Source organism: Centropristis striata, chromosome 20 (assembly GCF_030273125.1).
Source record: "Centropristis striata isolate RG_2023a ecotype Rhode Island chromosome 20, C.striata_1.0, whole genome shotgun sequence".
Classification (NCBI taxonomy): domain Eukaryota; kingdom Metazoa; phylum Chordata; class Actinopteri; order Perciformes; family Serranidae; genus Centropristis; species Centropristis striata.
Window position 1 is genome coordinate 32,083,881 of NC_081536.1, and position 14,598 is coordinate 32,098,478.

The 14,598-nt window shown below is 38.3% G+C and overlaps 1 protein-coding gene across 1 annotated transcript in view; it reads left to right on the plus strand.

Moving 5' to 3' along the window:
* Positions 1 to 594: 594 nt before the first annotated feature.
* Positions 595 to 14,598, plus strand: part of b3gat2 (beta-1,3-glucuronyltransferase 2 (glucuronosyltransferase S)) — an 84,841-nt gene continuing 70,837 nt past the window's right edge. Inside the window, exon 1 of the mRNA XM_059359760.1 lies at positions 595 to 1,665. Coding sequence (XP_059215743.1) covers positions 1,117 to 1,665 — 549 coding nt within the window. The 5' untranslated portion in view covers positions 595 to 1,116. The remainder of the gene's footprint in view (positions 1,666 to 14,598) is intronic.

Sequence of the window (14,598 nt, forward strand, 5' to 3'; positions counted from 1 at the left end):
GTAAATAAATGGGTTACAAAATCGTGGGATAAAAATGTATTTAAAAAAAAAACTTTTAAAATGCTTGGATGCTTTTCGATGCTTGTTAACTTTCATAAAAATGTTTTTTTTTGTGTCAAACTGCGACCTTCGGATTTATGCGATCAAATTACGATCTATTTTCACGTCTGACAATTACGTGTGATCGGTATTGGCATCTCCGGAGGTAAATAAATGGGTTACAAAATTGTGGGATAAAAATGTATTTTTAAAAAAAAAACTTTTAAAATGCTTGGATGCTTTTCGATGCTTGTTAACTTTCATAAAAAATGTTTTTTTTTTTTGTCAAACTGCGACCTTTGGATTTATGCGGTCAAATTACGATCTATTCTTACGTTCTGACAATGACGTGTGATCGGTATCGGCATCTCTGGAGGTCTCCATGTCCGCATATAGAGTCCTCTTATTTTCTGTTTAATAATTTATTCTTAACAAACACACAAAGGCTCTCTCTCTCCTCTCTCTCTCTCTCTCTCTCTCTCTCTCTCTCCTGATTCTACCCCTCCTCCTTGCTCTCTCTCTCTCTCTCTCTCTCCCCAGGTTCTCTCCCTCTATCCCATCTCCCCTCCTCTGCCGTGCACCTGCTCCTCCCCTCCCTGCCTTATTATCCTCAGCCTCAGAGCAGCGCTCCGTCCTCGCCAAGTGATGCTCCTCGGCGGCGCACATCGGTGGCTTATCGGCGCCCGCTGCAGGGAGGACCGCTCCGGCTCGCCTTCCTCCTCCTGGAAACCCGCGCTGACGGACGGGCGGAACATGGGAATTTAACGGGGGATTGTGAGAGAGAGAGTTAGCCGGAGGAGGGAAGGACGACGAAGAAGCACTCAAGTCCCATCCGAAGGAGGAGAGAGGGAGGCGGAGGAGGAGGACGGGGGTACTCCGGGGAAACGGTCCCGCCGGGACGGGGGAACGCAGCGGAACGCAGCGGAAGGTTTTTGCGCTTTTGCACAGTTTGGAATCGACTCAATGTGCGTGTTTGTTGTTGAATCGAACCAGAGGATTTGGGTTTTTGGAGCTTTTCTGTTTGTGATGGAGTGAGTAAAAAAAAGAGAGAGGGCGCACGGGAACTTCAGCCTCGCCATGAAATCAGTGTTTTTCAGCCGCTTCTTCATCCTGCTGCCCTGGGTCCTGATTGTCATCATCATGATCGATATCGACAGTAAAAGGGCGATCCGGACTCCTGCAGCCGGCCGGACCGGCAGGGCGCAGCGGGCGGCTCGGACCGGCGCACCGGCGGGGGTCGGGGGCGCCCAGAACCAGAACCAGAACCAGTCCGCCCTGCCGGTCATCTACGCCATCACTCCGACCTACACCCGGCCGGTGCAGAAGGCGGAGCTGACCCGCCTGGCTCACGCCTTCCGCCAGGTGCCCCGCTTCCACTGGATCGTGGTGGAGGACGCGACGACGCGCACGGAGCTGGTGTCGCGCTTCTTGGCCCGGTGCGGCGTGCCCTACACGCACCTGCACGTCTTCACTCCCCGCAGGTTCAAGCGCACCGGGATGCCACGCGCCACCGAGCAGAGGAATGTGGCTCTCGCGTGGCTCCGGCAGCACCGGAGCAAGCGGGACGCCGGGGTGGTTTTCTTCGCGGATGACGACAACACGTACAGCCTGGAGCTGTTCGAGGAGGTAACAATGAAAAAAAATCATCCTGTCCACTTCTCATCACTTTAGGAAGGTTTTTAATATCCATGCATATAAACAATATTCACATATGCTGCTGCAAACGTGCAGAAAGGGCGTTTTAACTGCTTTACATGAGCTACTTTATCAATTATCACCCTGTTCACTTCTCATCACTTTAGGAATGTTTTTAATACCCATGCATATCAACAATATTCATATATGCTCTTGAAAACGTGCAGGAAGGGCGTTTTAACTGCTTTACATGAGCTACTGTTGGGTTGTTTAATCCAACAGCAGGTCAATTATCATCCTGTTCACTTCTCATCACTTTAGGAAGGTTTTTATTTTCCATGCATATCAACAACATTCATATATGCTCTTGAAAACGTGCAGGAAGGGCGTTTTAACTGCTTTACATGAGGGTTTTGCATCAGCAGGTCAATGGCATCATATTTGCTGATGTTTTGGAAAATATTAACCTGCAAACTACAAGTTACATTAATTAAAAAGTACCTGAAATGGTAGTAGAACAATCCACTGACACCCTATTGCAGGATTCTGTCCCATATATTTAGTATTTATGTAATGTTCATTTTAATGCTTGTTAAAACTAAAGGTACATTTGTTAGGAAACAACAATAATGGATCAAAATAGTTTAATGTAAGAGCTGATATCTAGACATTTTCCATGGTTTTGTTGATAATTACCCAAATCATTATCAAGAAAACCGTGGAAAATGTCTAGATATCAGCTCTTAAATTAAACTCTTATGGGCTGTTTATGTTCTTATCATTGTTGTGAGCCTATATTTGTCCAAACAAATGTACCTTTAGTTGTACCAGGCATTAAAATGAACAATAACTTGAAGAAAACAAGGATGGTTTAATGATTTTTTCCATGACCGTATGCTCTTGCAAGGGAGTTTTAACTGCTTCACATGAGCTACTGTTGGGTTGTTTAATCCAACAGCAGGTCAATTGCATCATATTTGCTGTTGTTTTGGAAAATATTAACCTGCAAAGCACTAGCTGTACTAGTTAAATTCATTAAAAAGTACCTGAAAGTGTAGTAGAACCATCAGCTGACACCCTGTTGCAGGATTCTGTCCCACATATTTAGTTATTTATGTAATGTTGTTATAACTCTATCCAACAGAGCTATATATGTACTATTTGGACACAATCCTAGCACCATGAGGCTATGCATGCTCTGATCATTAACCCTCTGGAGTCTCTAAAAGCGCCAAAGCATCTTCTTCACCACATTCAGACGTAAAAACAAAGCAGACCTAAAAAAAGACGCAAAAAGACACAAAATGAGAAGACAGAACAACCAAAAAACAACAACAACCCCACAGAAGAAACAAAATGACCAAAAAAAGACACAAAATACCTAAAAAAAGACACAAAAAGACACAAATTACCAAAAACACACACAAAATAACTAAAAAAGACACAAAATGACACAAATTACCAAAACACACACACAAAATAACTAAAAAAGACACAAAATGACCAAAAAAGACACAAAATGAGAAGGCAGAATAACCAAAAAAAAACCCCCACAGAAGACACAAAATAACAAAAAAGAAACAAAATGACCAAAAAAAGACACAAAATGACTAAAAAACACACAAAATGACCAAAACAGACACTAAATAACTAAAAAAGACACAAAATGACTAAAAAAGACACAACAACAGACACAAAATGACCAAAAAAGACACTAAATAACCAAAAAAGACACAATAGACACAAAGTGACTCACAAAGACACGAAACTTCATGAAAAGGATTCAAAAACGGACAAAATGTCCCTTTAAGCCTCCATAGAGTTAATATGAATGGGTCTTTCCTGTTTCAGAAGGAATCCAAACACTGAAACTGACCTTCATGTTGCTGTGAGCCCAGTGGAGCCGTCCTGAGGAACCCGGGAGGCTCCAGCAGAGCCGCTCTGAGCACCTGAGAGGCTGTTTGTCAAACCAATTTATTCAAGTAGTGAAATCAGGGAAAGTACACGGGCAGTTGGGCCGAGATGAGTGAGAGAAAGAGAAGAGAAGAGGAGAAAGAGGGAGAGCTGACAGATAGAGAGAGAGAGAGATGGCTGCTGATGATGCTCTGGGTTGTTTTGGTGCTGCAGGATCGCCAGGTCTTTAAAATCTTTATCTCATCACCATTTCTGTGCAGTTTTCTGCTGATTTGAATGCCAGAACAGAATTAATAAGCAGCAGTGTGAGTGTGTGTGTGTATATGAGGCTGATCATTTCAGAGGTTGAAAGTGATATTTACTTATCTGTCCTTTGATATAGAAGTGCTGATAAAAACATATCGACTGGCTGTAGTCTGAGTTGGACAACAGATGACTCCAGTCTGATAGCTCTGTGTAACTCAAGTCTGTGTCTGAGATTGTGTGTCTATCAGCTCATATGGCTTTCTCTTTTCACATCAGCTGTCCTATAACTCAGGAGTTCTCAACCTTTTTAAGTCGCGACCCCAAATTTAACATGCATGTTGTCCGCGACACCCGGTCACTGAACAGACACAAAATGACCCAAGAAAGAATCAAATTGACAAAATGGTCAAAAAAAGACACAAAATAACCAGAAAAGACACAAAATGACCAGAAAAAAGACACAAAATGACCAGAAAAGACACAAAATGACCGAAAAAGACAGAAATTGACCAAAAGAGACACAAAATGACCAAAAAAGACACAAATTGACCAAAAAAGACACAAAATGACCAGAAAAGACACAAAATGACTAAAAAAAGACACAAAATGACGAAAAACAGGAAACAAAATGACCAAAAAAAGACACAAATTGACGACAAAATGACCAAAAAATGACACAAAATGACCAAAAAAAGACACAAAATGACCCAAAAAGATACAAAATGACAAAGAAGGAAACAAAATGAACAAAAAAGACACAAAATGACCAAAACAAAGACACAAAATGAACAAAAAAGACACAAAATGACCAAAAGAAGACACAAAATGACCAAAAAGACTAAAACACATTAACACATGAACACTTTAACACAGTGGACACAGAGCTGACTTCCAAAATGATTTGGCGACCCCCAGAAATCATCTCGCGACCCCAAATGGGGTTGTGACCCCAAGGTTGAGAACATCTGCTATAACTCAGACACACAGCCGTCCAATGATCCATCCTGGAGACGTCCAGGTAATGAAGAAAGACGAGCAACAAAACAATCCCCTCACCCTCATAAAAGCACTGTGGAAGAATACTTCTCTGATTTCTGATTGCTCACTCTGATTACTGCTATTCACAGATAACTGGCCCCGAGTCTGGAAATGCTGTAATTTTGCTGAAATAATCAAATGTTCAGAATGCAAAAAAAGTTTTGGGATAAATTTGCTGGTAACCCTGGATTGAATAATATACTAAAACCTGCAGGAATATACCTGATTGCAATAGTATAAACCAGGGGTGAGCAATAGTATTACCTGGGGGCCGCTGGAGGCAGACAAAATGAGCAAAAAAAGACACAAAATTACAACCAAAAAAAAGACACAAAATGAAAACTAAATTACTTAAAAAATACACAAAATGAGCAAAAAAACACTAAATTACTTAAAGACACAAAATTACTAAAAAAAAAGACAAAAAATGACTGAAAAACACCAAATTACTTATAAAAGACACAAAATTACAAAAGAAGACACAAAATGACCAAAAATACACAAAATGACGAAAAAATACACAGCGTTACCAAAAAAGACACAAAATTATTTAAAAAGATACAAAATTATTAAAAAAGACACAAAATGACCAAAAAAGACACAAAATGACCCAAAAAAGACACAAAATGACCAAAAAAACTACACAAAATTACTAAAAAAGACACAACATTATTTAAAAAAAAGACACAAAATGACCAAAAAAGACACAAAATTATTTTTTTAAAAAGACAAAAAATTATTTCTTTTAAAAGACACAAAATTACCAAAAAAAGTAATTAAAGGGACCTTCCACACACAACACGGTAAAGTGCCATTCATATAAAACTCACATTAAACTTTCATATCAAGGTGGGGGCCACAAAATATCGTCACAAGGGCCACAATTGGCCCACGGGCCGCAAGTTTGAGACCCCTGATATAAACTATTTCAGCGTATTGCCCGGTGAGCTGTGTGGATCTCTGATGATAATGAGCATTTTCCTGGTTCTTTTGCGGGAAAAAGATTGTATGTTTGTTTTGCAACATGCTGATTTAAAAACGGATTTTCTCCTTCCTTTGAAAGCAATCTGCGCTCGCTTCTGAAAATCTGTTCTGCAAATAGCAGGGTAAACCACAGGCACATTTACATTATGTGTGTTTGATGCACTTTAAGATTTGCAGCTTTTCTTTCCTTGAGGTCTGTTTGGACATGTGAGAACAAAGACTGCTGACTGAAATGTTGTACGGAACCTGAAGAGTAATTTGAGATGCAGCTCAGTACTGTTTTGGTTAGGCGCCTATTCAAATATTGAAGGTTTAGAGGTGAATACAGGTTTGAACCATATCAAGTATATGATTGCCACTCCATTTGGGGAACTCCTGTTTTTGTTTGCCCATGGTGCCAACCAGGCTATATAATACAACTGTCTGTCTATAGAATTATTAACTTACAAGTCAATTCGCAAAGAAGCACAGCTGGAGACCGCTAACAAAGTTAGAGACAAGAGAGACAATGAAAGTGCAAATCGCGCAAAAAATGTGCTTAACTGTGTTAAGCTAGCGTTGCTTTATTTCAACCTAGCTAGCAAGCTAATACAAATGAAACGTCTTCACACAAAATGGCATTTAAAAAAAGGTTGGGACTTCTTCTCCTCTTCCTCTTTTCTTCTCTTTTGATACTGCGCACCGGAGAGCTTTGATGGCCGTTTCATCTTGCAAGATTTATCCAAACATAACGTGTCTGTCACTTGACGTGACCTGACCTCTGTGACGGCGATCTGACCGTCTAATGGGGGGCAAGGCAATGACCTGTGACAGCGATTAAAGGGGGGCAAGGCAATGACCACACGTCACGTGACTCAACACTTCACAAGTGACAAAATGTCATTGTTTATCTGTTTCTTTATTCTGTTAATACTTATTATTTTCAAGACAGAACACGAAGCAAGGGCGACAATAGGCATCGAAAATTATTATTATTATTTTTTCCCCCCCTCGAGGGTGACTGGCGGTGCCCCTCCAGCAGATGGCACTCTAGGCGACCTCCTATGTAACCTATGCCTAGAGCCGGCCCTGAACATGCTCATTTATGTCTCATAAGTTGTTGCAGCATTTCTTAGCTTGATACCAGATTTGGTGAAAAATCTTTTAACTTTTTGCTACTGGAGAAAGTACTAAATTGATCAAAAATCCTTTCAGAATACCACAATCCATGCTCTGATTTGGTATCAGAAACTTCTGACATTTTGTAAGAGAAGTCTGCTTCACCAGGAGGGACTATGTGACTGAGGAACAGCAGTAAATACAGTGCCAGTGTTTTTTTTTTTGTTTTTTTTTACAGTGGAGTAATGTATTTAAAAACTAAAAAAAACAACAACAAAAAACTGTTTTGGCTGATATATAAATTTACGGTGTTTCAGTATTACTCAAACTGAATTAACTCATTTATCATTTTACGGTCTTTTACTGTCGTGGTTTAGCAGTTTTTCACCGTAAAAACAACACATTTTTTACAGTGTAGGATGCGAGCCAACACCCATTTTCATACAGATAACTTGAGGTCAGAGGTGAAGGGAAGATGGACATGCCAGTCTGTCAGTCCATCATGCTCAGGTAAAAATAACAGGCAAATGAGCCAAAGGTCTGTCCAATCAGTCAAACCACAGCAGAGATATCCTGCTTTACTTAGAATCACATTCTGCCACTGGGTGTGTTTTCCCTCCTTTGCATCCTTGAATGCAACACTTGTGTGAAGATGGTCAGTATTGTGACTGTGAGCCCAGTGTACTGTAGCTGAGTCTATTCCAGGGCTGGGCAATTAATTTTCCCAAGGGGCCACATGACCAATACCACGAAGGTTGCAGGGGCCGGACCAAAACTCTGAACTAAATTCTGCTTAATATTAATTTAACCGCTTTATGAAATACAGTAAATTATCCGGTTTTGAGCTGCTACCAATAAGAATACATGTTATGATAAGACTGTTAATGTGGAGTAAATCAAATATACCATTAAAAATTAGTAAATACTCCAATCACTATATCACTTTTCCATTTATTTTAAACACAACTGTAAATGACATTTAGCAAGGTTCCTATTGGTGTTTTCGTATTATATAGCTTGTTTTTCATGTTTGTACATTTTCTAGGTGTTTTACAATGTTGTGATGCTTTTATTTTGAAAAGCTGCTGTCCAGTGTGAAACGGGTGCTTTAATTTTGAAAGGTAATGACAGGAAATAACAGGTGCAACGGTTAAATGAAAAAACGGTAAATAATGAGTGCGTCGTAATTGATATAAAGTTGATATAAAGTATGAAAAAGTAGTGGCTGGCTGACAGGACAAGGTTTGTTAAAGTTTATTTTCTTCTGTCATATATATTAGTGGCTATATTTGTTGTCTTAACTGTCGAAAAAGTGCTTGTTAGCTCAAGTGCTAATGCTAATGTTTGTTAGCTCTTACGGTGGATTCACAAGGTGACCAAAGAATTTATTAACTTGTTAATTGTTAATTTATTAACTTTATGCTAAAAGCAATAGGTGTTTTTGACAAAGTACCTCTGTAACTCGGGTAACTTATAGGTAAATCGCCTTCAAAATAAAAGCACTGCGGTTGGTCTGGTCTATTCTGACCTCAGTGTTAGCTTGCGTACCTGCAGCTCAGCGTAAAGAGCATCTGTTTGATTTGTTGATAGCACCCTGTCCTCTCTCTCTGTTCTCCTGCCTATTTCATTACCCAGCACCTCTGTGCAGGTAATGGCCTGTCATAGGGAGATAATAGGCTGTCATACGGCAGTAATAACCTGCAGAAAGTGTCTGGAGGCTTAAGAGTGATGGCAGCTTATGGTGGGTGGCAGCTTTCATATTACAAACCCTTATATCATTTTCTGTCATTTTTGCAACTTCAGTTTGATTTCACTCTTTGTAATAATAATAATTCTTAATTGATAATCTATATCTATTTCTCAAGCTTAAAACATTACAAGCATATGTACAAGGCAGGCGTTATGGAGTGATTCTCATGAACATGGTGCAGCTCATAACAACAATAGAGAGCTTGAATACATATTTTCTTTGACACTTTATAACATATACAATCTAAAGTCACTGTTTAATATGCATTTATAATAATTTTTTTTGAAAATTAAGGTATTTTCTGACATGTTTAGATACAGTGAGCAACAAAATTCATTACCGTAACACATTTTTAAATAAAAAAAACAACACTAGGTTGTTTTTTGGGGTTTTTTTTTCTTGCTCAAGGGTAGCTGGTATCACCAAAAATGTTTTATTAATTTTAGTAAAATATACACATATTTTAATTCAAACAATTTTATCATTACCGTAACATTTAACCATTTTTTCTCATCAATTTTCATTCAGATTTTTTTCTTTATACATTGTTAAAAACCGGTATGTTTGATTATATTCTGTTATATTATACATTGTTAAACAAATGTATATTTATTTTTATAAACTTTATTAAATATTTATTGTGTATAAGTGTGGGGAAACCATGACATTTTTCTCTGGACGCATTACAGTAATTAATTTGTGAATCAAAAATATGTTTAAAACAATGAATTGTGCCTCATTATGGCTATATTGTTCATTCATATAAAAGTGAAATACATTGAGTTTAATAAAGTATGTCCTTATAATCTTCACAGACAGAACTTAGACTGGCTTCATGAGAATCACCCAATGGCTCTCTATTGGCCATAAAGCAATAATATTATAGCTGGACTAGACAAAACCCACAGTCTGTTTTACTTCCGCTGCTCATTAATGGTTACAGCAACCAATAACTCTTCCAACATATGTACGGCATGTGAGTAATGTACTGTATTAAGATAGATTTTAGTGTTTAACTACTGCTGCAGACTGGGTTCTTCCATTCTAATGTCTGTAACACTAAATGCATTGATTTCCTGAAGGTATAAAATGCATTTTCTGCATTAAAAATATCTAAAAATAGCTGGACCAGGGCTGTGAAACTAATCCATGAAAGGGGCCGGTCAAGCTGCAGATTTTCATTTCAAGCAAGTAAAAGTAAACAATGCTATTTTGAAATAATGTTACTTAACTTCTGTTATGTTTTCATGGAACTGAAGCAACTACTGTATCACTTACAGTAGGTGCATCGTCCTCATACCTACTTCTCTTCCTGTATTTACGCACATTTATTTTACTTTTTAAATGATCTTTAATGATCTTTTATAACGCCTAACTAGGAACTGTTTTTTTTTTTTTTTAGCACTTTTGTAGTCTGAAATGAATGAGACCTCTGTCTTTTCTGTCGCCATTAAATAATGCTAATAACAACCGACTGGACCTACTAGCAGGTGGACCAGGCCCCTATATGACCTTAATTATGGGAATGAAACAGATGTTTTAACCTGTTTTAATCCTCCATAAAACAAGTTTGACCAAACCAAAATTGATTTGCATCCATAAAGAAAAGGCAGCATAGTTACCTCTAGAGGTGTGAATCAGCAGAGGCCTCATGGTACGATTTTATCCCGATACTTGAGATTTTAAGCATTTTGCGATATGGTGAGTATTGCGATACAATATATTGCGATTTCACTATTTAACTGCTTGCTAATTTTTTTTGTCAAACAAGAGAAAATTCTCAGTCTGTTCATTTCACTTCAGTCTTTGTATTTCTCCACAATGAGAGTCAAACCCACAGACTGACCAACAAAGTATTCAGTCAAACTAAATACTGAAAATACTCACAGAACGCAAAACATGGATACTTGGTGGCCATGAATCTATATAATATAGCCACGCAAAACATCGTGATACTATACTGTATCGCTTTTCCCCCCACCTCTATTTACCAGCATAAATTTCCATAGTAACTGATTGGACCCGAATCAACTGAAATGTCTCATTAACCAAATTTTAGTTGCTTATTTGGTAAAATCCGGTATGGAAAAGGCCACTGGTATGTTTGTTTTGGACAGGAGATCTGCAAATATTTGGTAAAAACAAACGCCTCCCATGATCCCCTGCAACTTCACAATACCATGATTTTCTATTGAGACAGAAAATTGCACATTGTGCCTTTAAAGCTGGGTTATAAGCTGCAGTAGAATTAACCGTTAATTCCTAAATTGTGTATTTAGACATGAAGCATGAGCACAGCTTTTCGGAGGGGGGGGGGTTACATCCATGTTGATTTAAGTACCCAGAAGAAGCATTTTCTATTCAATATTTTATCATTCTATTAGCTACTGTGGAGGAGAAGGCGAGGCTTTTCTGACCTGCAGTTGCCCAATTAACAAATGAGAAACCCCAGCTAGTATCTCCAGTATGTTTCTAAAAGAGCCTCCGGAAAAAACAAAAACAGCGCAAACACTGGCGCCCGCTGTTAAATGCTAAATATCGATACTTGCCATGAATTAATATAATATTGCCACGCAAAATATGACAATATTATGCTGTATCAATTTTTCCCCCACCTTTAGTTAGCATAAATTTCCATAGTAACTGAGTTGCTTTATGGACCCGAATCAGCTGAAATTACTCACTCGACAAAATTTTGTGGCATATTTGGTAAAATATGTTTGTTTTGAATAGGAAATCTGCAAATAATTTCATAAAAAAAACTCCTGAACACTGAGGAAATCCTAACCAGGAGAAGCTAACGATGATGGTGAAGACAACATCTCCCATAATCCCCTGCAACTTCACAATATCATGATTTTCTATTGAGACAGCCCTAGCAGTTAGAAAATTGCATATTGTGCCTTTAAAGCTGGGTGAAAAGCTACAGTAGAATTAACCGTTAATTCATAAATTGTGTATTTAGACATGAAGCATGAGCACAGCTTTCCGGGGGGTTACATCCATGTTGATTTAAGTACCCAGAAGAAGCATTTTCTATTCAATATTTTATCATTCTATTAGCTACTGTGGAGCAGAAGGCGAGGCTTTTCTGACCTGCAGTTGCCCAATTAACAAATGAGAAACCCCAGCTGGAACAAAAATCAGCCTCATTCTTGACTCTGGGTTGTTGATTACATGAAAGTAGCTGCCCAGGCTGTTTTGCTCCAAGAGGCGGGCTGCGAACTCTCCCAGAGTAATGAGCAAAAATGTGTTCCAGCACCGGCCCCCTGCTTCCCCCTCTTATGAAAAAAACATTGGTACGTAGCAAATGTTTAACAACCCTCCCTGCAGCCCCCTTCCTCTCTAGTCAGGTGGAAAGGCGTTTAGCTTTAAGACGAGTAAAAGGGTGTAGTCTTTGTTGCCGCACATTAGCCGGGTCTCGGTTCGGCATGGCTTATTATGCACGCGACGCGTTCCGGCCGAGTCGCCTCCTCGCAGTCAATAAGGTGTTAGAAAACGCAAGACTGCTCATTTAATGCAGCCCGTGCAATTACACCTTGATTGCCCCTTAACACACACTGCTTCCTGTTGGTTTCCTGAGGTGATTTTGCATTTTTTGCCCTCAAGACTCAGTGTGTTGCCATCGCGGGGAGCTCCTTCACTTTAGACCACATTTACATAATGTTTATTTATGTTTGAATAATGCATTCTTTTGTATATCCCCCTTTTAAATTTGACTATTTTTAATAGCAAAAAAACCCCCCAAATTTTAATAGTTTCTTCCAGAAATGTATCCTTGTGAAGAGAGAAAAGCTTGTTAAACAGCATTTAAACCATCATTTGACAGTAAAACCCAATTTATACCCAGAATAATGAAATTGAAATGGTTTAGAAATTCCCTAAGCCACAATGAATGAGGCCTCGTTGATGACTTTTGGGTTATTTTCAGTAAAACATCTCCCTCAGCACAGAGGGAGAATTTCTCTGGTGGGAGAAAAATAAATGGGGAAAAGATTTTACTCTGGCAGTCTGGCAACAGAAATGTAGCTCCCTGATGCTCAGTAATGCACATTCACGCCTGCTTCCGTCTATTCACAGTTTAAAGTGGTACTTGTGAGATGCAAATTTGTATATATAGCACTCAGTTCATAGTTTTGCTTCATTACAGCTGCATATTCACAAATATGAGCAGTTAGATCTTATTTACATTTCGTCTCTTTATGCATCTTTGGTGGATCATTTAGCGATCACATCTCAAAAGTGTAAAAGCATCCAAATCAGGGATGGAGAGCTTTTTTTTTTTTTAGCATGTAGGGCAACCCTTATGACATTGCATTGGTTTTTCTCAGTTTTAAGGGGCACCCTAGAGGGAACTCCTTTGTGTTTTCTTAACCCTTTGATGCACAACATGGTCTAAAGTGACCCGACTAAGTTTTTATATTCTATATCTTTGCAATAAATTCATTTCAGCATTAAATATTCCAGGTTTTCCTCAAATAACTTGTTTTTGATCATCATACATCACTACGCTTCTAATGCACAAGATCATTTTTGACCCATGTTGTGCATTAGAAGGTGTTTATATGTTGTCACCTATTTAAAAACTGACAAAGAAGACACAAATATGAACTATCCTATTTTGTTAAATTGGTGTTTTTCCAATGGAAATTATTATTTGGTGGCTCTAATAAGTCTCACATGTTAAAATATGTGATTTTCCAATGTAATCTGGTGGTTCTAACAACTCTTTTAAAGTTAAACCTTCAAAATAAGACAAACATAGTGACACATATATTCACATTGTTAATTTAGTGCATCACTTTTTGTATCACTACGTTTCTAATGCACAAGGTATTTATTGACCCATGTGTGTAAATTTGATGTAATAATACAAAAACAACTTTTCTTCATAAAGTATGAAAGAAAAGATGCATATAATGATCTGTTGTAATAAAAGAAAAAGATATTCAAACACACAGCAGCATTAAATAACATGGGAAATGAATGCTGTTGTTGGTCATTAGAAGTTGTTTATATGTTGAGCATCAAAGGGTTAACCAGAAGGACTCTGCATCATGATTTCTCAATGTGAGGGCACCTATTAATACACTGCATCTTGTTTCCTTCACTAGAAAAGCTCCATAGAGGCCAATGCATCATGTTTTCCCAACTGGAAGGACACTGTAGCATGTTCTATTTACCGTATTCATAATCAAGAGCAGGGGTCGGCAACCTTCACTAACAAAAGAGCCAAATCAAGAGAAAAACTGTCAGAATGGAGCTGCAAACCTTTCTTTGACCCTTACAATCAAGATAAAACAGCCTACTGAGTCTAAATTAGCCCACACTGCAAAAAAAATGGTGTCTGAAAACCAGATAAAACACTAAATCTGAGGGAAATGATCTTGCTGCATGGACAGATAATTTCACTTGACAAGATTTCTTAAATGAAGATTGTTAAATCTAAAAATAAGCATGTTGAACGCTTAAAATAAGAAATTAACTCCGAGCAGAGTGCACTGCAAATGATTTGTTTCTTACCAAGATAAAAAAAAAACACTTTAGATTTAGAAATGTTAGATAATTTATCTTGTTTTAAGAGTTAATTTCTTATTTTAAGTGTTCAACATGCTTATTTCTAGATTTAATGATCTTCATTTAAGAAAGTAGGGATGAGTGCAGCAATAATAATACATTCTGACTTTACCAGTTTCTTTTATTAGTACTTTTTTACACATTTTGGTGTTATTTTAATATCACACCACAGCCTCTCCACCGCTGTTAGTGTCTCACACACACACACACACACACACACACACACACACACACACACACACACTCTTCTTGCTACTGTGAGTCTGTTTCCAGTCTTCTCGTGGAGCTCTACTTGTCCTGCATGATTCAGATCTGTC